General features: G+C 42.1%; 1 protein-coding gene across 1 annotated transcript in view; it reads left to right on the forward strand.

Annotated features, from left to right (window-relative positions):
* Window positions 1-27330, forward strand: part of LOC136373246 (moesin) — a 53464-nt gene that overhangs the window by 20435 nt on the left and 5699 nt on the right. Inside the window, exons 2-9 of the mRNA XM_066338162.1 lie at window positions 11724-11807; window positions 22438-22533; window positions 23049-23323; window positions 23791-23874; window positions 24219-24365; window positions 24839-24935; window positions 25987-26150; window positions 26619-26749. Of these exons, the coding sequence (XP_066194259.1) occupies window positions 11724-11807; window positions 22438-22533; window positions 23049-23323; window positions 23791-23874; window positions 24219-24365; window positions 24839-24935; window positions 25987-26150; window positions 26619-26749 (1078 nt within the window). The remainder of the gene's footprint in view (window positions 1-11723; window positions 11808-22437; window positions 22534-23048; window positions 23324-23790; window positions 23875-24218; window positions 24366-24838; window positions 24936-25986; window positions 26151-26618; window positions 26750-27330) is intronic.

Consider the following 27330-nt stretch of genomic DNA (forward strand, 5'->3'; position numbering starts at 1 on the left):
AACTTCCTTAACAGACAGGTTACAACTGGCATAACATTTTAAACAGCATAACTTTCTTAACAAATGACAGACTGTGTCAAAAATGGGAATTTCTTACATTTCATTCATTTCAGATATGCCTGGGAGTGAGGAATAAGAGTGATTCAGTAGCTTGGTCCATTTTGTCCAGTTGTACCCAAAAAGCCATCTTGCCCTTCCTCTTCTATGGCCTGTAGCAGTGCCCCTGTGTAAATGTAGTGAACAGGACCAATGCAATTATTCTGCTGGAGAAAATAACAGAAGAGTTATTCCCACCCTGATTCATCCTTTTGAATTCCTACTTGTTGTGTAGTTGTGGAGTAAAAGAATGAACCCAGAGAAGTGATTGAGAAGGGTGCAGGTTGTTTAGGATGGCTTCCCATGTGGTGGATACAGACACTGCATGTGCTATGTCACTGCTCTCCTCAGCTCCTGTACCCCTTCAGGAACCTTTTGGAACATGAGGTTCTGTGTCATGGTGGTGTAGCTACTCTCCTCTGTATTAGGAAAAATCAAATGCTTGAACTAGTTAGAGCTTAAAATAACAAAGAATACTTCAGCAATTCAGAAGCTGGTCTTTTATAAACTGTGGACAGTCCCAACAGGACTATTTAAAATCTAAAATAGGTCAGTGGTGAGGGAAGCTAATATGGGTGGGGAAACTGAATATTAAAAAGAAGTGTAGAACTGAGCCATTTAGGGGAAATCCTGTGTTTTAGGGAACTATGACCTAAATAGATATGAAAATGCAGCCAGCCTAAATGAGACCCTGTACTGAAAGGAAGTTGCAGAATTTGTCTTGCATGCTGGAAATGATAAAGCTGAAAATCACAGGATGATGAAACAGCTTTAGCCCATATTTGACTGTGCATGTAGTTAAATTTGGAGGGTTGGCTCATAGTCTGAGCAGTCTGATCCCATGGTAAGACTGTGTTCTAGCTTCTAGAAGTCTGACCATTGTTCAGAGGTTCAGTGAGGGCTGTGAGCTGGCTAAGAACTTGATGTGCCACACCCAGGCCATGCTCTGGGTGTCTAGAACAGGCAGCCCTGTGTTCAACTCCCCTCTCTGTAACAGAGGTAAACTGCTAGGAATCTCTTTGTTGAAGGACAGAGGGAAGCACATGAAACAGAAAATCTTGCTCTGACTTTTTATCTAATTGTTAGTCCTTTAGAAGGAAGCGCTTGGCCACAGCAGTTATCTTCATGCCTTTTTTTCCCTCTGGAAATTGTCTTTTGCCCTTGATTCCAAGTCACCTCTGAAACAATTCTTAACTGCAGGTGAATTTAGAGACCTTTACATAGGGACTGAGTATTTAGTCTATTAGTTCATGAACCTCAAGTACTTACTGTACATGTGATGCCTCAATGCAGGTCACACTTGCCTTGTTAGCATCCTGGTTTGATCTTGTTCTGAGCTCCTTCCAGCAAAGTAGGTGCTTGTGATTTTGGCAGACATTCACTGGATACTATGTTTGGAAAGCTCCTTGGCTTTTTGGGAACACATCTTGGCTCCCAGTCTTGACTGATCCACTCCTTGAACTGGGTCTTTGCAACCGTTAAACGGTTCTGGGAAATTCCCTGCCCTTGGCTTGAGGATGGAGGGGAAGAACTGGACTAAGGGGAGGTTGAGGTAGGGGAAAAGTTGCCTCCTAAGAGCATTTTCAGAAAACCTGAAGTGCCTCTGATGGTGGTAGAGAGTGCAGAGACTGTTTTGCTGATGGAGTGACTGCAGTCACAGCCAGGATCATAACACCTTTGTGCAGTGTACAACATAAGGGGGGTGGCACAAAATACTTGTTTGTAACCTGTGAGTAGGATTGCCTGGGAGGAGCACACAGTAGTGTGAGCAATGTCACCCATACCACTGCTGACATTCAAACATGCCCACTGCCTGCTAACTGCGCTTAGGTTGAAGAGCTTTAGCAAGGGATGTGGTTAAGCTCTGACCTGTGAAGTACAACTACCAACCCTACTATTAGTGTGTAGAGCCCATAATAGCTGTGTATATTTCTCCAGAGAAAAGCTCTTCTAACAGGTACAAAAAAAAGGTGTTTACAAAACAAGCAACCTCACCAAAACAAAATCCAAAGCTGCACAGATTGTTAAATTTGAATGATGGCAACTGCATGTTGCTAGATTTTGCTTCAAGTTTTACCTCCTGATCCAGATGTTCCAGAAAAGGGGATGGGGGATTTTCCCCATGGAATTTTAATTTCCTTCTGGGTTTTGACTAGTAAAGGATGTTCTCTCTAAGCAGCTGAAACAACAGGTACAAAAATAGTTATTCCGAGGGCTTCTTCAAACTGACTAAAGAAACAGAAAATGGCAATGTTAATTACTTGGAACAGCTACAGGAAAGCAAAGGGAGGTACATGAAAAATCTATTTATGGAAGAGGAAATGACAAAAATAGAGGAATTGATCTATTGCACGAGGTTGGGAGTAAGTAGTGTAATAAGTGGCATACAAGTATCTGGTCTTGACTGTAAATGTGAGGATCCACCCATGGCTGCTTCTACTGGCTTAGTGCTCTCATCTTGCAACTCCTTTCCTCCTCCTTTCCAAGTGAAACTTGTTTGCCCTCTGGAGAGGATGGCAAGCTGCTAGTAGCCATGGTGTTGAAACACCATTGGTGGGATATGACTGGTTGAAAATAAGGAATTACATTTAAGTAGCTTTAACCTGGAAACATCATTAATGATTTTGGAAGCCATGCTGTGTAGGTGGTAGGGGAATTTTAATAATAGTTTTGAATTAATAACTTTGTAGTAGTCTTTGTAAAATGAAACCTTTGTTCCTGAAAAGTTTACCTGCCCAAATCAGATCACTGATTAAATTGGGTAAATGATACCTCCAGAGTTCTAAAATGTGGAGTTCTCCAGCCCTATGGAAGCAGCATTGGCATAGCCCTGGCTTTGAGTGCTTGTGCAGTGCACTTATGAGCGTGTGCTCACTGGTGCTAATGAAGGAAGGTGCCTCCAGGGCAGTGAAACATTGATTATGAGAAAGCTGCAAAGCTGGGGCAGGGTGAGTGAGTGAAAGCATCTAAAGTAAGGCAACTGCAAACAACAGACCCTTTGCATGAGGAGTAGGCTTTTCTGAAGTTTTCTTGTGAACTCTGTGAACATGGTTTGAAGGAGACCTCATTTTTTAGAGAAACTGTCCTTGAGGGTAATAAATCTGATTCTCTACCATTTGAGAGAAAAAAAGGAATCTGTAGTTTATATAAGGGTGTCTGAAGTAAACTCCCTGACTTGATATGAATAACTGATCTCTGGACTGATAAACATGTCCTGCAAGGATGATCCCCTCTAACTCCACTTAGTGATCCTCTGCTCAGGCCTCTCTAAGTACCAGGTATCAATCACATGCAAAGTAGTATGCCAGTTGGTGGATGGGGTCCGCCGCTTGGGACTCAGAGAGCCACAGCAACCCCAAAGGATGTCTCACTAGAAACAGCTCCTTGGGGGGTCAGGGCGCTCCTCAGCTGGCAGAGGGGCTTCTCAGCATCGGGCAGAGCAGTGATTTTTCAGCTCAGTGATTTCAGCTTTCAGTGATTTCAGCTCAGTGCTCTTAGCTCATGCCCTTGTGAGTTGGCCCCTCTTTTAGCCGGCCGTGGTGAGAGAGAGAGAGAGGTCTCGTATGGAATTTCCGCAGGTGGTACTTTATTGAGAGGGTACCAGCGAAAGGGATCCAGGGACGAGGAACCTCTGCCGACCAGAGGAAACCCAGGGGTTTTTATGGGACACCAGGGTGGGAGGAAAAGGGTACAGAACCAATCAATTGTAACAGATCTACATAAAATCCCGAGGGGGCTTGTGGGTCTCCGGACAGGTCACTGTGGCTAGGATGTTTGTCTTTTTGTCCTAGTGGCTCAGGGTGAAGTTGCAAAATTCTTCCTTGACTCCTCAGCTTGGCTCCCTCCAGGGCAGAGCAGCTGGGGCTCCGCCCACCTCCACAAAGTAGGACTTTATCAGGAAGGTAGCTGTGGCTTCTCACACTTGGTCTTGAGAACTAGATAAGCAACAAAATATTGCTGTCTTGCTGTGCTCTGTAGGCATTGCCTTTTCAACGGCAGCAGCTGCCTTCAAGGAAGCTGATTTTTTTTTTCCATTTTTTAAATGGGAGCATTCCTGATTACCACTTGCTGTATGGAAGAATTTTATTTTCCTTCTCATCACTGTGAGATAAGCAGTACAAATTAACACAGGAATATTTTGAGATTAACAGTCAAACAAATATACCAGGGCTCTGACACTATAGTATGACAGGGTTAATATTAGAATAAATCACTTGTTTTCCTTCTTTGAAACTGACTACTTTAGCATTATATATTGTAGCAGATTTTTAGTTACAGACATACATACACACAGAGAACATTCTGTTTGAAGGGACTCTCAAAGATCATGAAGTCCAACTCTCAAGTGTATGATGTGTATGGGGATTGAAACTACAACCTTGGATGTTATTAGCACCATGCTCTAACCAACTGAGCTAATCTCATTAATCACCTCAGTCAGTTTCTTGTCTTTACCCTTTTCAAGAATAGGGTTAAGGTTTCAACCTCTGGATGCAATGACTGCTATAAACCTTGTCAGAAAACTTATGGAAATGCAGTTGGAACGGGCTCAAAATTGGCTTATTTTGAACCCCTTTGTTAGGTAAAGCAGAAATCCTCTACTCTTCAAAGCTCCACATAGGAAAGCTTATCTTATTTTATGGCTGATGTAACTATGTTTCCCCCCTACCCAGTGTTTGTAAATTGGTGCTATGAAGGTGAGTTTTGCTGGAAGTTATGGGCAAGCACTGGCAGCATCCCTTGGTGTCTCTGCTGCAGTGAGGTATTAAATGCCACAGATGACACAGAGCATGTCTGCCCAGACACTGCTGCTTCTAGAACCCTTTCTTAGGTGCTGGTGCCTCTAGCCTTTCTTCATCCAGTTTTTGCAAGCAGACTTCTCAAAGCTGTGAACTTCCTTGGTCTTGCAAGCTGGTGCTCTGGCCTGCTTCCTCTTTCTGTCCTCAGCAGCGTGGCTCCTGAAGCTGTGTGGGTACTGTGGTTTGTTGCCCACATGAGGCATCTTTGCTGGGGATACAGCTCTGGTGTGACTGTGCTCAGGTGTGGCTCCTCAGCAGCTTCTGAATCCAAGCTGGCTTGTTGCCCTGCTCCTTCACAAGGAAGAAATAAGACCATGTGAGCACAAATTTAGTTAGATTTAGCCTGAATTCTTCCTCAACCAGGCTTGCTGTTCTTGCTCTCTTGTTCACAAGAGAGGTTTGTGAAGCTGGGCAGTAGCAGCTGCCCCTGCACTGCTCTCTGTCTTCAGGCTGCATGCTAAAGTCATTAGGGATGCTTTAAAAGGTGCATTCCTGCTACAGGCTGTACTTAGGTACCGAAAGAAAGTCACATACTCTATAGGATGTAAGTACTACTTCTGGCTCACTGGTATCAGAAGTACCATGGGAAGCTTTCTCCTTGGGTGGTAGCTTTATTCAAATAGTGGAATGGGATGCCTTCTGTGGGCTTACTGCCTGCCCTGTGCTCCAGTCAAATGAGAAGTTCCGTGTCCCCAGCAGAGCAGGATGAGGCTGGTGGAGAGATCTGGGAAGCTCCCAGGAGCTGCTGGGAGGGTTAACCTCTCTGGTGTCTGCAGTGTGGTGCCTAGGGTGTCCCTGCTGCTGTTCTGTTCCCTGATGGGCTTAGAGGTATGAAAAGGCCCTTTAAGACTGCTGGAAGGGGGCTTGGTTAATTAAGTGTAATCCTTTGAGAAATTGCAAGCGCTTTCACATGACCCGATCCCAGCCTCCCCCTGACACAGAGGACCCAGGGCCGTTTCAGCTGGGTGCTGGCACTCGGGAAGGAGCCAGATGTCTGTGAGTATGGCTGATGCTGGAGGTGTGGGGCATCACCTCTGATTCCTCCCCAAGGCAATGCAAAGCTCTGCTGTCCTGGCAGTGGGCCCATGCTGGCTGACCAGTGTGGTGGGAAGTGCAGCACTGCAGAGCACTTGTACTTCAGAATCCACCTGCACGTTCTGAGGAACAGGGGGACACTTCTTGTTAAACTTACTGTATTGCTGCTAATCTTGCTAAAAGCCAGAACAGGACAGGTTTTTAGATTATTAAGGTGCTTTATGAGATTTTAGTTCGTGCAACTCCAGCTAGATTGATGTGCTTCCCAGGTCAGAGCTGTTGGAACTGGTGCATGGCATTAGTCTAGTATTTTTACGTGGAGTAACTGCTGGGTAAACTGGTGCCTTTCAGTGCAGAGGCTATAAAGGTTGGTCTGGAATTTCTTTTTAATTGAGCTTGCTTCTGTTCTGTACCTGTCAAATTTGCAATAAAGTACAAGTTTTCCATATGTTACATTCTCCAGAAATAGTCTACTTGGTGGCTTGAACCTGAGAAGCAGGGAATATCTGAAGCTTGAAGCATCCAGCCCAGCAGGGTATAACAGCTTCCTTGCATATAGGAAATGCAGGGAGGAAAGAAGCTTTAGCTCAGGGTCAGGGTTTTGTAGAAGTCAATACTCTGTTGTGCTGACTCCACTTAGTATTCTGACATGAATTTCCTAGTACTCTATTGCTGTCTCAACTTATGACAAACAGAATTGTCTTTTCTACCTCTTGTGCTGCTCAATGCACTGGGGCATTAGTGCAAGCAATACATCTGTTACTGAGTGTGACCGTGTCAGTCTTTCCTGTTTGTCCTGCCATATGCAGCTACACATTTTCATCTCAGGAAGTTGTTATAGCACACTATTAGGAGGACTTATTCAGACACCTGGAAGATATCTGACAATTAGTGCTGGTAGTAAAATTTATTTGGAATCACATTAGGGCAGAAAGTGAGACTTGAAAGTGTAGGGGCAATATTAAAATACCTGGAAAGATGCTGCAGATAGGTGCCTGGTACCACTGTCTGTGAAGTGTGTCTCTTGCAGACTGCTGAACACCATGGGAGGAGGGGGGTAGTAATGGCATGTGCCTTCAGAAAGTTTTTGCTGATCGAAGGGAGCTTTCTTTGGCTGCAACTGCTCTGGGGCTGGAAGAGTATCTCTTCCATGCAAGAGGTTCTGTCTGTGCAGGAGGTATCACACTTGACAATACTGTCCTTGGCAGCAGGAAGCTCTTTATTGTGCTCTAGCAATGGCAAGATTTAGCAGTGCTTAGGCTGGTGGAACTGTGGTAGTTCTCCAAATAGAGAAGAGGAAGGGTTGCTAGTTTTCTATCTCTTTTCTGTAGCTCTTATAAAAGGAATCAGTTAAATATGGGCACTTTTTTTGGCATGTTTTTTTTAATTTGGTGAGTATAAATTTGCCTGCTGAAATGTGATAGTTGAATGTTCTTGCAGTGTGCAAAATGGCGTCTGGAAGCATTTCATATAGTGTTACTAGCTGTTTGTATGAGAGGATATTAAATGATGATGGAAAGACAAAAGACTATTTACAGGCCACCTACTAGAATAAATTTCTGTTACTTTAAGATCCAAGTAGAATTTAGAGAGTTGCAAATATTTGCATGCTGCAGTGGGTATATTATAAATGCTATGATGAATAAATTCAATTAATTGCTTTAAACAGAGTTTGAGTATAAATTACTGCCTTAGGATAGTATTTTTTATAAATCTGTTGAAATCCAGTAAACCTTCTTAAAACACCTCCTGAGTGTTGAAATTTTGATAGATGTTTAGTTACAGAATATTTGGAATTGGAGGAGGGTAGTATACTTGGGGATGAGTGCTGCCACTAGACCTTGTGATTAAATCACTGGTGTGCAGTCTCTTTCTCTTACACATCTCTCAGCAGTGTGCACCTTACCTGTCTGGACTGACAGAGCTAAATTTGTATACGCTCAGCAGTCCAAGTCGGATACCTTATTGACATTTTTTTCTGTTTGCAACCGAAATTATAAGCATGCCTAAGGCTTATGCCAGCCCTCAAACCTAGGAAAACCTTATTAGATGGTTTAGAAATACAAAATCTAATAGCTTAATGCTGATGAATCTTGAGGCTTTTCTTAAAATAATCACTGGTAGTAAACTATATGGATAAATGGTTTAAAAGTGCTTTGGCAGGGTAACTCAAGGAACGAAGCAAATGAGTCTAAATTACAATGGAACTGCATAGTGTTGGCTTTGTTTTGCTATAGCATTTTTATTCCTATGTGTAACATTTGTGTTGGTCAGTACTCAGCTATGAATACCTTAGTAAAGTGGTTTTACTTAAAGTGAGACTTTAAATGAATGAGGAGAAAGAAGGTAAGCATGCAGTGCCTGGCACGTACTTGTCTGGTAGAGATTATAGCAGTCTGTAGCTCTCTTCTTGTAGCTTGTTTGAGCTGCAGGCAGAACGCATTAAGATCAGTGCCTCCCACCACCTGAAATAGTAGAAACCTCCCTTTGAGCCAGTTGTGAACTGGAAAAACAAAACCACGCTGGCTTGGTAGTGTATGGAGAAAAAATGTCTGTGTGTTGTTTTCACACCAATGAGCCTTAACAAAACTCAATTTTATAGCAAACTAGCTTCTCAGCTAAGAATTAAATTACCACTAATCGTTCAAACTAATGGTTAAAATGTCACTGGCACAGCCCAGGATGTGCTCTCTCCCCAGCTCATTCCGCTGACAGTTCACAGCAGTTGAATGTGTTAAAGCCGTGTTCAGCTTGGGGAAACAGCACTACCGGGGTGTGGTTCTCCAAAGCACAAGCCTGTTTCCTGTGGTATCTCAGCTTCTGCTCTCTCAGATCAGGCTGAAGTTGCAAGTGCAGACCCATTCAAGACTTTGCTGCTCCTAAGCTTTAGGTTGTTACTCATCTTGAGCACAGGGGGCTTCGGGGGGGGGGGGGGGGGAATGTGTAAATCTTGCTATTGAATGAACCAATTGAAGGATAATATTGGGTCAGGTAACTTAAGGGAATTTGAATGACTGACAGTGAAGGAACTTTGCTGTTTCCAGCATGGCAACTTATTTTACTGTGCTAACAAAGATGTGAGTCTTAATAAGTATTCTGCATGAATTTTGGGGTTACTGAAGCAGCTTTATTTTAAATGTTAGGGTGTGATTTGTTCTAAATAGCTCTTAGAGGTGCCACAGATGTTTCAGTTCTGTTTTCTGGTGCACAGATATTTGACTCTTAATCACCTATGCACATGATATCAAATAAGAGTAGCTACTGTGCTTTGTCCATAAACAGTGGAGCAAAGACTATTTTCTTTCATGGTAGCTGACACATGAATGCTTTAGGTGAACAGGAAATACTTCAAAGCTAAAAAATATGTAAGATGTAACTTAATGGCTCATTTAATGTAATCCTTCTTGCACCCGAATGCAACTTATGGACAGCTTTGATCTCACTGGTGGCTGTGCTGGATTAATCAGGCTTACAAACCAGCACTCTTTCTGCTAGAAGAGTCTGCTTCCAAGTGTAAGTAGCAAAGCTGTTTTGGGGAGCATTCAGCCCTTCTAGGAAGTGGTCAGATTCTTGTTTTACCAAAGTACCATGAAATTAGCCCATTGTCAAGGTTTAGGATTCAAAGAGAATAATTTTGGGAAGGTGTACACTAAAAGAACTTAGAGCACCTGCATGCTATTGAAAGCTGCTAATTTAAAAAAAAAAAAAAAAAAAAAAAAAAAAAAAAAAAAAAAGCTTTGTTCTTACGAGTTTAGGCCATTTGTGCTTTCCTTGCTACTTCTGTGGGATGGTTTTGCCTTAGTTTGACATTGTGTCAGAAGGTTTAGAGGGCTTCAAAACCAACTTATTTGTGATATGCTTGTTAATATCTTTGTTCTACTAATGTCTAAATAGCATTCCTTTTGCATGAAACAGCTAGAACTTCAACTTATGTGTACTTCAGCTTAGCTGTGCTAAGCCTGCCTTTAACCTTACAGAATTTTTAGCTTAACTTAAAAGAAGAAAACCTTTAGGTTTATTTCAAGAGGATCTCAAGTACAAAATAGTGGTGTGCCTAGTCTGAAGCAGGCTTTCTGGGAAACCTCAAAAAGTATTTGTTGTAGTTAGTCGTCTCTTTTTGGCACTTACCTAGATTGAACTAGCAGAACATTTTTTGCTTATTGCGAAAAAAACCCTGGTTCTACTTCTCTTGCAGTCTGGTTTCTTAGTAAACAAGATGTGAAATCTGTACATATTTTTGGTAAAAATGCAGGTATCAGAACTGTGATCATATTGGTATTATGTGGTTCCTTGAATATTTTTCTGCTTACTCTTGTTTTTTGGTCTCCCGTGTCATACAGTTAGCTTATAGTCCAAATTATTTTGAGTTGTTCTTAAAGCTGTTCTCAATGTAATTCCCTCCACCCCTCACCACTGGAAGCCTGGTGGTGTATACTAATAGGATTGATTGCACTGAAGAGCAAAAAATTTAGGATTTGTTGATCTGAGGTAAATGTAAATGACTGTTTGCAAGAGAGAGAACTGTTAATGCAAGGCCTGTCTGCTGGGGTTTGGTGCATTGTGAGTATCTTGTTTGTACAATTTCAAGCCTTGAACCTTTGCTTTGATGGAGAAATATTTTAAATAAAGCTGGTTTAATGTGTACCGCTTGTGTTCAAAAATTATGAACTATCTTTACCTTTTTCAGTTGATAGACATGCAAATAGAATTGGATTCTCAGGCAGCTTGGTGTACTTGCAGACCTCACTTTCCCTGGCCTAAAGTTAAGGCATCTGCTTTCAGGCCAGGACTGTTTCTGTCTAGACCCAAGCATCTAAATCATGTTTCCCAGTAATTATTGGGAGTTTTGAATGGGATCAGCAGTGTTTTACACTAGCATTTGAGGTGAAATGCCTCTGCTGTTTAACTTGCTTCATGAGAAGTGAAAGGTGTGTGTATGTCTTCCTGCTTCTGTGGGATGAAGCTGCTAACTCCCTTGCCTGCAGTTCCTTGCCACTTTCATGCCACAAGTGAAAATGTGTTGGTGAGACATTCCTGTCAAAATAGTGCATCATATAACATTTCTTCTGGAAGACCATTCAGGATCTTGCATCTAAGGCTAGTATAGTCATGAAATCTTGATTGCAATTTTAAATAACACCTAAACAATTTCTGCAAATTTTAGAAGTCTTTCATCCTCCTGAAAGAATTGGAAAGCGGTATTGGCAGCTCTACTGCTATGGGAAGTGTTTTCATGTTCAGCATGCAGCCTTTTTGTCTTAGCCTATGAGGGCATCCTGTCTGCTTCATACCCACAGCCCCTGGAGCGTGTCAGGGATTGTGCCTTATAACTTCCAAATACTCACAAGGACTGGAAGCATATTGTTATTATTGACCAGCCTTCTGTGGCAGACTGAGTTGTTAATGCTTCTGGGAACTTCCTCGATGTTCACCCTTCAAACAAAAGGGTCTTCTTGTGTGCAAGTTCTGGAACATCTCTGCTTTTGTGAAAGATACCAGAATGTTCTACTCTGGAAATTAAACTTTGTAAGATGTAAATGGCTCTCATGTATGTCAGTACATGTGAATATTTGTAGGACCAGGGAGGATAAAATCAATGCAAAACAGGAAAATTATATTCTACAGGAAAACTGTGAGTACCATGTTGGCAGAGCAGATGACTTTGTGAGTGCTGGCAGTGAAGTTCCTGGAGGCTTGAGAGCTGCTTCCTGGTCCTGGGCAGGTGTTCGTTTTCATTATTGGGTAGTATCACTTCGAGCATGTGTTGTAATGATGCGTTTTTCTGTCTTCCAGATCAGTGTGCGTGTTACCACCATGGATGCTGAGCTGGAGTTTGCCATCCAGCCCAACACCACAGGGAAGCAACTCTTTGATCAGGTAAGCGATGGAGTTGCAGAAGATGTAAAGTTGATAAAGACATTGTAATTCTATTGAGGCAACAGCAAATAATTTCTAAAGGACTTCAAAGATTGAGTGTCACTATATGTAATAGCTTCAAGAGAACTCAGCACAGTAAGAAATTGTACTTTTTTTTCCAAAATGAATGCATTTTTTAATCTCCAAGATTGTGTTAGGAGCTATTACTTCTAGTGAAGTATTAAATTGGTGCTATGGCTCATAATAATAGTAATTGGAAAGCAGTAGATATCTGCAGTCTTAGTTTATAAGAAAAGTCTTATGGGGGACCTAGTAAGCTGTTTTTGGTTGACTTACCTGCAAGCATTGTGTAATTGATTCCAAAGGGTAGTTGGTCTCTAAACCAGGAGAGGCCTAGCTGGGTTTCAAATGCTGCTGCAACCTTTAAGTGCAGGTAAAGTGATATTCTGTACTCCCATAAAGCCCTGAGGGAAACCTTAAGAGCAGTGAATGAGTGATACTACCTTGGGCTGTCTGCATAGGGTACATCAGCCTTCCCCTGCTTTCACTGGGTAGGCAAATTTCCTGCTGCTTTGGCCCAAACAGAAGCAGGGAGGCATGTGCAGCCCAAAGCTGGAACAGCAGAAGACAGACATTATCAGCTGCAGGGGGTGAAACTTTGACAGGCTCCACTGTGTTTCTCTGCTGTAATTTGCCATACATTTGCTCCTTGGAGAAAAATGGGAACAGTAAATTCATAGTTCAAAGATATATAAATTGAATCTTGAACTAATGACAAGATGGGGGAACTGCCAGACCAGATATGTCAGAGATTTGGGTGTGGTTCAGTAGAGCTAAGCATTCTGGGATCAGCTCTACATAGTACCTATCATAAGGAAGAGAGAAAATTAAGGGCTGATTCGCCCACTGAAGTCAGCTATTTCATTTGGGGCCAGCAAATATAATTTAAATTTTTATATATATATATATATTTTTTAGATCTTTAACCACAAACTACTGTTTTCTCTTGTACTCAGCTGGATGATTCAGCACTTGATGATATATTGCTCTTTGCACCCCAGCCCTGAAATGGAGTGAGATCCAAAGCTTTAGTGAAAGAGCATCCTTTCATAATGGGAAAAGTAAAAAGGCTTTCAAAAAAGTTCTGAATTGCAGTGTAGTTCTCAGCTGTCTGTCTTACTATGTAGTAGCTCCTGCATATTTTAGCCCTGTGTGGTCTCAGATCTGACAGGTTTGGATTGATAAAAAAAAAGTGAAAGCCAAGTTCTGTCCAGAATCCATGTGTGCAACATGGAACTCTGCCACAGCTGGTTCATGAGAGTATTTGCTAATGAAGCTGAGGTGACATGTCCCCGAGTTTATAAAAAAATGAACTGGTTTTGTTTTTTTGGAAGGAGTTGTTCCTTATGTGGATAGTTCCCATGATTATCTTTCAATATCTGGCTTTGCTATTATCCAAGCAAAGCACCAAGTACTGAGAAACAGTACTACTCATGTTAGTAATATTTTTAATCTGCACATGATATTTTCAGTCAGCTCTAAGTCATCTGTGACTTCTGCTGCAAACTGACATTGCTGGCAGACTTGGGCTTCATCAGTTTGTCTCTGAGAAGCATCCAGTCATGTTTCCAATATAGCAGCTCTTCATGTCTAGTAATTGATTTCACTCCTTTGTCATGCTCTTGGACAGCTGCATGTTTTCCTCACTTCAGTGTATTTCACACATCACCTGTCTAAACAGAAGTTTTGTTTTGCTTTTTCCACAGTAAATACTTTGTCAAGGGAGAAAACAAATGCTGTTGCAGAACTGAATTTCTAAGTTGAGGCAGTACTTGCTTCATCTAAATTGGATTGTAGGTGAAGTTGGAAATGGAAGGGGAAAAAAAGTGAAGCTAATTTTAAACATTTGTTATTTCTAAAAGGTCTGGTTGACATAAAACTTGCTCTCTTTAGGAAAGGGATGGACCTTTAAATGTATTGTCAGCTGTTACATATCCAGTATCTTTCACATGACTGAGCTGTTTGTGTGTACTGGTTCCTGTAAAGGGGTAGTCCAGTGCTGTTGTCCCTGATGACATTGTGACTGCTCTCTGGCTGGTCATTGTTCACTCTGCCTCAGTTTCTATCCTTAGGTTGTCTGGGGTCCCATGATGGGGTGCATAAAAACAAAATTACTTCTGTTTATTTTCTAGCTCCCTTAAGCCATGTTGTGCCCCTGGACTTGATAATCTAGTATTTTCTGCACGATGCTGGTTCTGAAAAAATATCTGCTTTCGTCAGTGCTTTGTTGAGGGAAGGGAGAGCTCCTCTACAAAGCAGATGTACAGTTTTGCTGTTGTAGGACATTGACTTCTGGTGTGAAACCTGATTTTTGACTCTTGTACAGAAAAATTTTAAGATATCCAGCATCTTTTTGCCCTGGGGTGCCCTTTCACTTTGAACTGTCAGTTCTGAGTTAAGCAAGAAGCAAGCTGCTAAGCATTACCAAGCTTTTTAGCTGTATGGCTACCTCAGTGCAATCTGCTGGCTTTGCTCAGTAACATTTAGGCAGTATTTATTTTCACCTGTTGTGTATAAAGGTAGATAAATGTATTCATTATGCCACACATGATTCTGGCCCACTCTGAATAGGATTCAGAAAATTTTGGAAAGCTTGTAGCTAGGTTTTAGCTTAATAAGGAGAAAAGCATTTGAATCTAAAGTTCCATCGTAATAATATCTGAATGGGCATGAGGTAGAAATATTCCTGTCTTCCTCTTTCCTGCTTGGTTAAATTTCAAAGTGAATTTTTGTAGTGACAGAACAATGCAAATTCTTCACTGCTTTGTAGGAAGTGGTTTCTGCCCCAAAGTAGCTGGCTGTAGAAATACCATTGAACTGATATACATGTGCAGTAACATCATGATTTATACTAGAGCTCTTCCTATTCCCTAATCTTGTAACTGTACAGCTTTAGCTTAAATACCTTAGGCTTGTGTGCACGGACAAAACCTGGATTAAATGAGACAGCATTGTACTGTCTTCTACAGCTTTGCTGATGTACCTCTTAACATCAGCTGCTGAACTCCAGTGCTTACTAACTTGCTAGCAAGAACTGTAACTTTGCTCCCGTTTCTCAGCTGCCAGTGATGGATTAAAAGAGGAGCTCAAGGATGGGCTATGCATGTCAGGGGTGCTGCTTATCCCATAGGCCTGATTACTTCCCAGGTACCTTGAAATATTGCTTTCCTAAGGATGTAGAGCACAAGCACTGCAACAGTGATAGCTGCTTGTTTTCCTCCTTTGACCCTTTTCTGTATTGGACTGAAGTGCATTGGTCTGGAGAGCAGTCAGTAAACCAAAGCAGTGCTTTGCATTGTATGTCTTCTAAACATAAAAGACTAATCTGTTGTCTGGTGAAACTTCTTAGTTACTTGTTACTGTAGATGGCTTTGAAATTGTGTTTCTCCACTCTTTTGCCTCTCAAACTTCCTTTTTTTGGGTACATTGATTCTAGCTTGAATCATTGAGCATCCAATCTCCTTAAAGGTGATTTCTGTCCAATTAAGAGTCATGAAGACAAGTCACAGGTTAAAGAAAATGTGGCATGAGAAACTTCAGTAGCTATCACTTCAAACTTTAAAAACATATGGTTAACCTTCTGAAGATGCTTTTCCTCGTTATTGTGAGCTTTTGGGGTCAAAACTAAGCTTGTAATAGAAAAGTGCACTTATTTATAGATTAAAATTATAACAATAAGCATTTCTCTGCACACTTTAAGCCTGGTCACTGATGCTGTATTTTATGTTCAGCGTTGAGTCTTATACATTGTGGAATGTATGTTGGGGGGTATTTTTGTTTCATTTTCTTTTTCATTCTTAAGGTTCTTTCAGATTTCATGAAGAGACAGATCTCCTAAGATTCTGAGTTTGTGTGCTCTGGCTTGTCTTGCCTTGCTTTTCTATCTGCATGGCCACTGAGGTAATTGTGCAGCTAGAAATCTTGGTAATGCTTAGCAGATTCCTTCTTGTTTATCTGCTGCAATGAATTTAGTGGTTTTGTAGAGTACCAGTTTGTCAGACTTCTTTCATGTCTGCTTAAGCTTACAGCACAGGCTGTAAGCCCTCTTGAATTTTGAGTAACTCCATCTGAGTTGAGCTGCGTTTGGAATAAAGGTGGTTGGTGTCTAATGGCCTGCAAACTAAGCTTTTTGAGGAGGGAGAGTGTAAGAGAAATCTTTAGCCTTGGTAAGGTCCTACCTAGTATTGTTTAAACACATAGGAAATGGCTCTGGAATGCTTAATCCACTAGATGAAAGCACCAAAACCAAAACTCACAAAGGTAGTTTCATGGTAGAAAGCAGCAAGTCTCAGGATAGTGGCTGGTTGCCCCAGCAAACCCCAGAACTCTTGTTCCTGTAATGAAGGCTTGTTGTTGAGTGGTATGAAAATGTGTCTCAGATTTCACAGGAACATGTGGAAACTTTCTGACTTTTAGAAAAGCAGTAGTTTCAACTAAAAATGGACTGCTTGTTCCTAAAGATGTCAGTGGCAAACTGCAGTAAGTACAAAAACTTGAAGATCCTGTAGTTAAGCACAATGGCATTTTAGCACTTTGGCGGGGAAAATTAGAAGTACATCCACCAGGTAAATGGAGGGGGAAGAGTTGCAATATTTGTGGCTGTAGATGGAGCCTATCTTGGATACTAAATTAGGGTACCTGGAAGACCACATTCTAAGTTGTTTTTGACTGGCATATGAAACTGCAGGTGTGGCACCAGTTCAGAGCTCCTCCAGCAATAAGGTTAGCTGGCAGTTTTTCTCTCAGATGTACTCGACATGGCTGTAGTAGAAAGGGAGAGACCTACCTCACCTTTAACTAGGGCAATATGCAAGGCACTTGTACCATGATATAGCCTGAGATGATTTGGCCTTTGATGCAGGAATATGATCCAAGTGGAACACCTTTTCTTCTGCTTGCATGCTTTGGTCTTGCCTGTGTGTAAATAGTGCTTTCATCAGAATCTGTACTTGTTTGCCAGTGTGGTGGTGTGTTTCCTGGGCTGAGAATGACAGTCATTTTCAATCATCATCTTGATGCTAAAGTGTACATTTAAGAGGCTGCTTATGGTTCCCTCTTCTGCTGTGGAGCAGCACCCAATGGCAGGAACGTAGTTAGAGGGAGCTGGGTGAGTGCTGAGGGGAAGGACAGGAATTGTCATGCAGACCTAGAAAACATGGAGTAAGAAGGAGTGAGAGAAAAGGTTACCTGAAAGATCTTCTGTTTCTTCTTTGAACATAAGTTAAAAAAAAACCTACTGATTTGTGCTTAGACTTTTTGCAGAGGATGAAGTGAGTCACCAGAAATGCACCTTTTTCCTACGTCAGTATGGCTTACTGAGTAGAATTTTAAGCTAAAGGTAGTACTCAATTAAGAGTTTTGTAGTAGCTGGTCAAAGTACAATGGGACAGCTGGATTTTAAGGCTGCATCCAATCTGTTGCCCATTGTAAACCGAGCTTTATCCAGCAGGCTAAACAAGACCCAGGGACTGACTTAATGCTCCCCCTGGCATGGAGAAAAGATGCTGCTCTCCAGATGAGAGTGTAGATTTTAGGTATATAAGTATTGTGGTCTGTGTTAAACAGTACTCTCTATTCTCCCATCCTTTGTGCCAGCCCTTCTCCATCCGTAGCCACTGCCAGTAGCTGTTTGCTTTTTGGAACATCTCACAGTTCATTAGGGCTCCAAATGCTGTACACCTTCAGACATAATTATGCTGCTGCCAGCCAGATTCCTTGCAACTGTAGAAAGCAGTTTCTTCTTCATGCTTTTCCTCTTGCTAAATGGAACTAAATAGCCTACTAAAGCTGAGGAGGGAGTAGGACCATACTCCTTGCCTTAGTTCAGTGGCAGCTTGGGACTGTGATGGTGAGTGCTGTGCGTCTCCCCTCTTCTCTGCCCCCAGCTCATTGTTGTCTCTGCTATTGCTGTGCAGGCTTCTGCCGTGGAATAAAAGTCCTTTTGTGTGGGACCACAGTGTGGAGCCTTTCAGATCCTTGCTGGCAGTCCGGCCTGTTGAATTCCCAGGCATAAGCTGCTGTCAAGTGGAAGAGAGGAAAGCAGACCCATGCAGTTGAGTGAGGAGCTTCCATCCCATTCATATGTTAATGCTTCCAAGAACAGAGCTGTCCTTGGGCTCTAGGACAGCCTTTCTTCCCCTCGAACCATCTGCTTCCAATCGTAGAATCACAGAATATGCTGGGTCGGAAGGGACCCACAAGGATCACTGTGTCCAACTCCTTGCCCTGCACAGGACCATCCTCAAGCATCACACTGTTATAAACGGGCCAGGAGACCTGCTCCTTTGAAAAGCCTTTATTAGTCAGCTCTTTCAAGGGGGAACTCGAGGGGTCGCCTGCGCCGCCGCTGCTCCTGTCGCCGTTCTCGCTCCTGTCGCCGCTGAGGATCAGGTGTCAGGCGAATCTGCTGCTCTCGCCGCAGCAGAGTCGGGGGTTCCGGCCTCGCGGGAATCCCCAGGAATTGTACTGGGCTCGTGTGGTCTAGGGGCGACACTTCTTCCCAGTCTCTTTGTGGTCATGGCGAGGCGGCAGAAGCAGAATTCGGTCTCTAGGTAGCTGAGGATCTTCTCGGTGTTGTAGTGTCTCCCTTTTATCTGGATTTTGTGCTGGGTCGCGGCTTTTGGGTCCATTTGCCGGCAACTGCACTTCGGTTTGGAGCGATGCACCATGGAAGTCCTTGGATTTTCCTATTAGGCGGGGCCAGCAGTTCGAGGAGCTGGTGGGGAATGGGGACAGCCTAGCCCGTTGGAAGGGGAAGGGAACCCAGGGTTTTAGAGGGGGTATACAACTTGGAATAAGGTTTTGAGGGTACAAATTTTGGTACAAACAGCATAACTTTCTTAACAGACAGGTTACAACTGGCATAACATTTTAAACAGCATAACTTTCTTAACAAATGACAGACTGTGTCAAAAAAAAGGGAATTTCTTACATTTCATTCATTTCAACACCACATGCCTGAGAGCGTTGTCCAAATGTTCCTTCAACTCTGCCAAGAGTGGTACTGTGACCACTTCCACGAGGAAGTTGTAGACTGTGATGAGGTCCTCTCTGTCTCCTCCAGGCTGAATAGACCAAGTGCCCTCAGCTGCTTCTCATATGGCTTCCCCTCAAGGCCCTTAATCTTCATTGCCCCCTTTGGACCCTCTCTAATATCTTAATATCAGAGATTAATATCTTTCTTACATTGCAGTGTCCAAAACGGCTTGTACATAGCAAACCCTGATTCTTCTCCAAAAGCCTCCTTAGCTGTGTGCATCCTGCTGCGTGATGCGCAATGGACCTACATTCCCCTGAATCTGCAAGGGCTCTAGCCCAGCTCTCCAGTTCATGTTCAAGCAAGGACAGGCTGAATAATTTCAGGAACCCCAGTGGAACGATGTACATATAACCTGGTGTAGATTTTGTCTCTGTGTATGCCACCAATGGCCTCTGCTGAAAACTGCATTTGGTTTTTCTGCCTGAAAGGAACAAAGGCCCTAATGGTGCTTTTGAAAGCCCAGAAGAAATGTCAGATCCAGGCCCTAAACAATCTAATTAGTGATGTGTTTGTGGGGAACCTATGTCTTTGGTTTTGTATCTTGCCAAAGTAGAGACTATGATATATGATATGAAATAATTCGTGCTTAATGTGATATATATGGTATGAAGTTATCATATGGTATAAAGTCATTATATGGTATGTGATATATTTTGTGGAATTAATTCATGTTTTATGGAAAATGTGATATAAAATAATTTCGCATGTAAGAAATAGATGTTCAAGAAACGTGTGGCCTCTGCCGGGAACAGGGGAAGCAACTCATTTGCAACAGAAAGAAGGGTGTCTCCACCAGGAGATGGGTCTCCTCCGAAGATGGGATTGCCAATGACCCAGTGATCAACATCTGATGAACATCTTATCTACATTGGCCTGGGTGTGCATCCTAATGCCTGGTTCCCATAAATGCAATCAAGTGTCCATCCCTGCCCGGGAAAACTTTTCATCGGACCAGCAGCCGTGAAGAAAAGAAATATGAATATGCAACAGCGACCAGATGGACAAAAGGATGAGGTGACCTTCTTTCTAGTTGAAAAACTGTATAAAAGCTGACCCTGCAAAGACAGACTTCGTGAACGGAGGGATTCAGTGCAATAGAGGCTGAATCTGAGGTTCACCAAGTACCGATATCGGGCTCAGTGCTGACCTTTGTTTGAGGCTTTTTCGGATTTTTATTGGGCAATTTTTTTAATAAAATTATTTATTGATGAAATTTGCTGATCACTTATTACATAGTATAAGTATATGGTATAAAGTCATTCATGCTTAAGAATTAAAAGTTTCTAGGAATTGTACCACCTCTGCCAGTAACAGGGGAAGGGGCCCATTTGCAATAGAAAGAAGGGTGGCACCAAGAGGAGATGAGACTTCTCAGGAGATAAGCCTGGCAATGACCCAGTGATCAGCACCTAATATGTATCTAATCTACATCGTCAATGACGTGCATCCCAATACCAGGTTCTTGTAAATTGAATCAAGCTCTCATCCCTTCCCAGAAAATCCTTCAGCAGACCTTTTCAGCAGACCAGCAGCGAGGAAAAGAGGCTACATGAATATACAAGAAGAAGAAGAGGAACAAAAAGAATGAGGCAACCCCTGTCCAGCCAAAAAACTGTATAAAATTGGACCCTGTGAAGTCAGAAATTGTCAACGGAGGAGGGTTCGGTGCAATAGAGGCCGGATCTAAGGTTCACCTGGTATCGAGCCCGGGCTCGGTGCTGATCTTTGCTTGTGGCTTTCTCGGACTTTCATATTTTGATTTTTCAATAAACTACTGTATTGATAAAATTGGCTAATCATTTATTACAGAGACCACATCAGAAGGGAACAGAGTGTGCCTTTGCGGAGTACAAAATTATATCATCTGTTATAAATTATAAGAAGCCAATTCAAAATAACAGAATTTATTTAGCAAATTAAAAAAAAAAAAAAAAAAAACAAATTAAAAAGCCACAATAAAATTGGACAACAGCGATCGAATGCTGGGTGGGCGGAGTGACAGTAACAACGGTACCGTCCAACCTCAACCACACACCCTATGTCCCGGTGTAAGGGTTTTTATATGGTTTATTTGCTCTGAGGCCAAGTCCATTGAAAGTCCAAATATTCATGTATCTCTATTTCCAAGTGAGGTCTTGAAAGGGCTTCCCCATAAGTATGAAAAGATGATTCAGGAGTCTTCCCGGATCTCGTCTTTGGGGTGCTGATTTGATCGTCCTCAGGATCCCCCATCAAGATTGATATCAGATGTCAAGCAGCTGTGAAGTGGAGACCCATCCTTGATGAATGGGCCATCTCCAGTCCGGCCATGTCATTTCTGTTGCAAATGTTGTGGTTTCACAGCTTGCACCACAGGTCTTGGAATCTCAGAGATACCCTGGAGTAGCTTTTTAATAGACCAAATCTTTGATACACGAATTTATCTATTACATTTACCACAAACTGACTTGGCAGCTGGTTTTCACAGGGCAAGTCTCAGTCTCTGCATCTATGTTAGCCCCTTTGAAAGGGGGAAGCTCTGAGCAAGCCTGAGTTGAATGGTATGTGAAAACAGCTGACATTGTTTTACTTTAGTAGCCATGTCAACCTGAAGACAGATGTCTTCTTCCTTCCCCTTTCTCTTCCAGTTAAGGAGGTGAGCAGTAGGTGCCTTGTTTGCCAGTATGAGACTAATTCCTGGGTCTTCAGGGGGGATGTGGGGGACGTTCACTGTGTAGACTTGCTGCACCCTGTGGCATGTCCCAGGCTTTTTAGGGCACAAAGGGAGATGTCTTGATAGCAATCAGGCTTTGGAGAAACTTCTTTCTCCTTTTAACAAACAGTGGCACTGTACTGCAGTAGTCTTGCTGCCCCACCATGAGGCTCTTGTCTCTTGTCACAACATGTCTTTAAAGCCTTCTTAATTCTTATTTACATAGCATGCCTGGTGTGCTTGGGAAGTAACTACAGAAAGAGCTTACATAATGGTATAGTTAATGTCTATGGTGGCTCTTTGTCTTGGCACAAGGGATAGCATATGGATTTAGCCTCTGCACTTCCTCTTAATGCTGATGCTCAGTAAAGAGCTGTATGAAAGGCCTGTCTATACCTTTCAGTGGAGTAGAAACAAATCTTAAAGTAGCACAGCCTAGCAGGGTGATTCATGACTTGCCCAGGAATAGTACTTTTGCATGATAAGTGTGGGGTGTACCTGAAAATGGAGCTGTGTTCCTCATTCCTGGCAGTTACTAAACCTGTCAGAGCTGTTGCATTGTATTTTGGCTATACATGTTGGCTTATAAGTAGCTGAAAAAAATAGTGTCTCAGCTGTTGTTTATAAATAGCAACAAGCCTTAAAGAGCTGAAGGAGAAGAAAGAATATTACACACATCTACTTAAGACTTCTTAGATGCCAAATCATCTTTCTGTGCACTGCAGCAGGAGAGGCAGGTGATCAGGGCACTGTGTCTTTGAACTTACCTCTAGCGTGCTCTCAGCCACTGGTAAGTTCAGTCCATCTGGGGATCTTGCTAATAAAAGCCTTTCTTTCAGGTTGTCAAGACAATTGGTTTGCGAGAGGTCTGGTTTTTTGGACTTCAGTATCAAGACACCAAGGGTTTCTCAACATGGCTAAAATTGAACAAAAAGGTATGTATCCAAGATTTTGCATGTCCTTGTTCCCTTCTCTGAGAGTGCAGGGGCAAATTCAATCTCCATACTTCTGTCAGGGATCTGTTCTTGCCTATCCATGCACCTCAAGTACTGCAAGATCAGTGAGTTGGTGTTGTGGTGTCCACACACTCCCTCCCCAGGGCGTGAGGAGTTGTGGTATCTGACCTGGTCCTGCATCTAGCTCTGTTTGTTACCAGGCCAGATCTGTTACCCTTCCTGGTAAAACACTGATGTCGTGCTTATGTGAGCATCTTGGTTGGGGAGAAACCTGGAAAGTGATTTAGCTGGTCAACTACTGGCTTGTGTAAGTCCAGTGGGGAGAAGTGATGAGGTATTTAGCAGTAAGTAACTGAAAATCCTTGCTTTTCTGCCCACTCTCTTCTGCATTGGAAAGGAGAATTTTTTTTTCTAGTGCATGCTTGCCTTCCTGTTTGTAAACTGCTCCCCTTCACTTGGTATATAAGCTCTAAAATCTGCTAACTCTGTTCCAGGTAACAGCACAGGATGTACGTAAAGAAAGCCCCCTGCTTTTCAAATTCCGTGCCAAGTTCTACCCAGAAGATGTGGCAGAAGAGCTGATCCAGGACATCACACAGCGCCTTTTCTTTCTCCAAGTGAAGGAGGCAATTCTGAATGATGACATTTACTGTCCTCCAGAAACAGCTGTCCTTCTGGCTTCTTACGCTGTCCAGTCCAAATACGGAGACTTCAACAAAGATGTGCACAAATCTGGCTACCTTGCTAGTGATAAACTGCTTCCACAAAGGCAAGTGAACCTGGATAGTCTTAGACATTCTCTGTCTTAAAGGGTTTGTGATCTTTTTAATTTTTTTTTTTTTTTTTAATGTAGGGGGTGTTTTGATTGCAATGCTCAGGATAAAATATAGTCTTGTGTCACTTTGAGCATTTAGATTAGTATTCAGTTAATTAAGAGCTTAAACTTCCTATTGCTACTCTGGAACTCTAATCAGAAGTAGTGAGAGAAGCTCCAAAACAAAATATACTACAAGGAGAAGCAAAACTGAATAACATTTGTCATTTGTTAGAAGTCTGAATACTGACCATTGTGTCTCTATCTAGCCTTTTAATAAAACTGTATTTCTTGGAATATTTTTGTGGGGGAACTCTGATGCCAATGGAGAATTTAATGAAGCATTATTATAGAGTGATGTGATTGTGTGTGTACATATATGTAGTGCTAGGTTTTAAACATCCCATGTATACTCTTTCTAGGGTTTTGGAGCAGCACAAGCTTAACAAGGACCAGTGGGAGGAAAGGATCCAGGTGTGGCATGAGGAACATCGAGGAATGATTAGGTAACTGATGCAGTGTGAAACTGCTGTATTTAAAGTAGTGTTAGTGTGTAATGTATGAATGCATACAAAAATCTGTGACTTGCTTCAGGATAAGTTAGCATTCTTCAGGTTATTTTGCTCAGAGTAACTAGGCTCATGTGCCTCTGCTCTTGCTGGTCCACATCAGCTGGCTGTTCTTAGTAAAAAAAGACTGGCTTTACAGAGTTTGTAATTATCTACTAGGGTGATGCTTAGAACTTTTGCCAGCTTGTTGCTGCTCTCTCCGCATGGGAAGATAGCACCTTCTTGCTCTAATGGCTTAAAGACTCAAAAAAGACTGTCTGCTTTCTTTTTACATGCTACAGAGAAGATGCTGTCTTGGAGTACCTGAAAATTGCACAGGATCTGGAAATGTATGGTGTGAACTACTTCAGCATTAAAAACAAGAAAGGCTCTGAGCTCTGGCTAGGTGTAGATGCTCTTGGACTCAACATTTATGAGCAGAATGATAGGTAATAAACCCCTCTCTCTTCACCATTGCCTTCAGCTCCTTTCCAATATAAAGTCATTCAAAATCAATCTCCTGGAATTCAAATCTTTAACTAAACTCCACAATTTCTGTATCATTCTTGGCTGTGTTTTTGACATTGCCAGAATAATTAATAAAATGTGCTTCTTTGGACCAACAAATACAAGAAATTGGCAAATCTTTTCAAGATAGTTTCACTTGTATCCCTAGTCTTCCTGCTATAGATGCATTCTCCAGTTCTGTTTTTCATTTAAAAACAAAAAAAAGTGGGATTCAAAAACTGCTTCTTATCTTTATATTTCATCTGTGTGACTAATTTTTTCTGCTGATTTCAACTACCATAAGAACACTGAAATATGAGAGTGGATTTGGTATAATTTTGAGCTTTATATTCTAAGTCAAGAATTTGGAATGACTTTAGGCTCTCTTATTTCTTTTTGCTTCCCATTTCTGCAGGCTAACGCCGAAAATTGGATTCCCTTGGAGTGAGATCAGAAATATCTCATTCAATGACAAGAAATTTGTTATTAAGCCTATTGACAAGAAAGCACCAGTAAGAAGCAAGATTCATATTAAGCTATTAAACTTTCAGCTTCTTAGCTGAATGATTTCTGTGGATTTGGTTTTGGGGGCTTTTTGGGGTTTTTTTGCTCAGAATCTTTTCATCAATAGCATTAACGTTGATGTAAGCAGAGACCTGTTCAGGGCAGTCAAGTGCTAGTTATGATTTTTTTCTGGCTAAGAGGGTAGAAATTTAGGATAAGCTTAAGCTTTTAAGGTCAGTGGCAGGGAGTAGCTCTGCTTAAGGTTTCTGATTCTCCTAAGACTGTTCAGATTCTCTGATAATACAGTTAGGGATCTGAGGTACCTCTGTTAACTGTGGATGCTTCCTTTGCAACCTGTTGGCTTTAGTAGTGTGTGAGATGATCTTTTGCAGGTTTTCACCTTACTTAAAACAGAAGCTTTAGGTCATTTTGTAGGGTAGGCTGTAAGTTTTTTTCCTTGCAAATTTATATTGAATGTAATTGCTTTCATCTTTAAGGCCTAATAATTTTCAGTGCTAGCCAGTACCTTATTTTCTTCTGGTCATTCTTGTTCCATTGCTGCTTGAAAGCATTTCCCTGCTGCTGTTGCTCCTTTTGAACAGAACAAAGTTATTTATCCATTGATTATAACATTTAACAGCCTTTCTGGCATAAGCCAAGACATTACATTCAATGTGGCTGGACAGGCTATTGTATAGATTATTGAAGTGGGAAAGAAGGTGGGAGAAGCCAGCAACTCGGTATGCCTGGTAAACCAGCCCTGCTGGTGTTTGTAATGAAATGGTGATGCTAAGACACTGCGTGCTTGGTGCTAGGGATGTGTTACAGTGAAACCCAGAACACTGGAATGGCACATTGGGTGCTCCTGCCCTGGGTGTGTTTGTCAGGTTGAAATCCATTCCAGAACGTGTCTAACTGCCACCAGCAATGAATTAGACATTATTAAGAAAAGCTGGCTAGCAACTCTAAAAAGCTTGGGGTCTTGGGACCATAGTGAGTACACAAGGGGCTTCTTATGCTGAAAGAATAGGTCTAACATTGCCTTTTTCTTGTCCCAAGGACTTTGTATTCTATGCCCCTCGGTTACGGATTAACAAACGAATCTTGGCACTATGCATGGGGAACCACGAGCTCTACATGCGCAGACGTAAACCAGACACCATTGAGGTGCAGCAGATGAAGGCACAGGCTCGGGAAGAGAAGCATCAGAAACAGATGGAGAGGTTGGTGGGGTTCTGAGTAACCTGGGTGTGACTAATCACTGCATAAATAGCGTCATGTGCTAGATAAATGGCTGGCAGCACCTTAATCTGCTAGAGCCAACAATAGAGCAGGTTGCTTTCTGCTTCAGTAGATCTAATGAGTTGGTAGTAATGGTTCTCATCACAAATGTGACTCCCCTTTACTTTCTTGGATTTTAAGATTTGTCTGTCCATTTGATTGAACTAATACAGACCTTGAAATGTGGAGATTTCCCTTATAACATTGCTATTATGAGCTTGTCATTGAGACGAATGCCAGCAGAGCTTTTTATTTTTGCACTTCTATAAAGGGGTGCATCTGGAGTAAATACTCATTATCTGAGTGCTGTAGGGCACATCTTGTATGTGCTCATTCTGTGTATTTACTAGGAAGTGCTCCAATCTGGGTGATAGTTGGTTTAAAATTACATTGTGATTTCCTTCCATTAGAGCCCTGCTGGAGAATGAGAAGAAAAAGAGAGAGTTGGCAGAAAAGGAGAAGGAGAAGATTGAGCGTGAGAAGGAGGAGCTGATGGAGAGACTGAAGCAAATTGAGGAGCAAACCAAGAAAGCTCAGCAAGGTAATAGGAAATCTTTCAGTGTTTCCTTTGATGATGAATAGTGTGAGTGAGAAGGGTTCAAATAGTAAAGCTATGAGCATCTCTGAGTAATTTGTCTCTCCAGTGTTGTGTGCTAACTGGTGTTAGGGCCCTGGTTTAGCCTCCTGAAGCTGAATGTAAGCCCTCCATATGCAGTTGCTGAAAAAAGATTTGCATTAAAGAAATGGGTAACAGCCAAGGTGTCTCTCTTGGCAGTCGAAGTACTTTGCCATTGTTCCTGTGCTGGCTGGAAGCTTTATCCCAGCATATCTGTAGAGGAAGGAGTCAAAAAGTGTAGCAGGGGTCACACCAGCCATTGCTGTGGTGATTTACTATCTAATTGCTTGGCTAGAGTTAGTGTGGTGTTGCCCGAGCAAAATATTGAATGCTTCTCTGCCCTTTGGTGTACGTAATTTTGGGATGGGTGCTTCCCCACAAATCCATTGGGGGTGGGCCTGACTTTTAGTCTTACAGGTCCAAGTAAAATGTAAAGGAGAGGAAAGGGGACAATTGCTTGCGTTCCTCCTTGAACTGTCCCTCTGAAGGAAAACCCTTATCCAGAC

The sequence above is a fragment of the Sylvia atricapilla genome, chromosome W (genome assembly GCF_009819655.1).
Source record: "Sylvia atricapilla isolate bSylAtr1 chromosome W, bSylAtr1.pri, whole genome shotgun sequence".
NCBI classification, from domain to species: Eukaryota; Metazoa; Chordata; class Aves; order Passeriformes; family Sylviidae; genus Sylvia; species Sylvia atricapilla.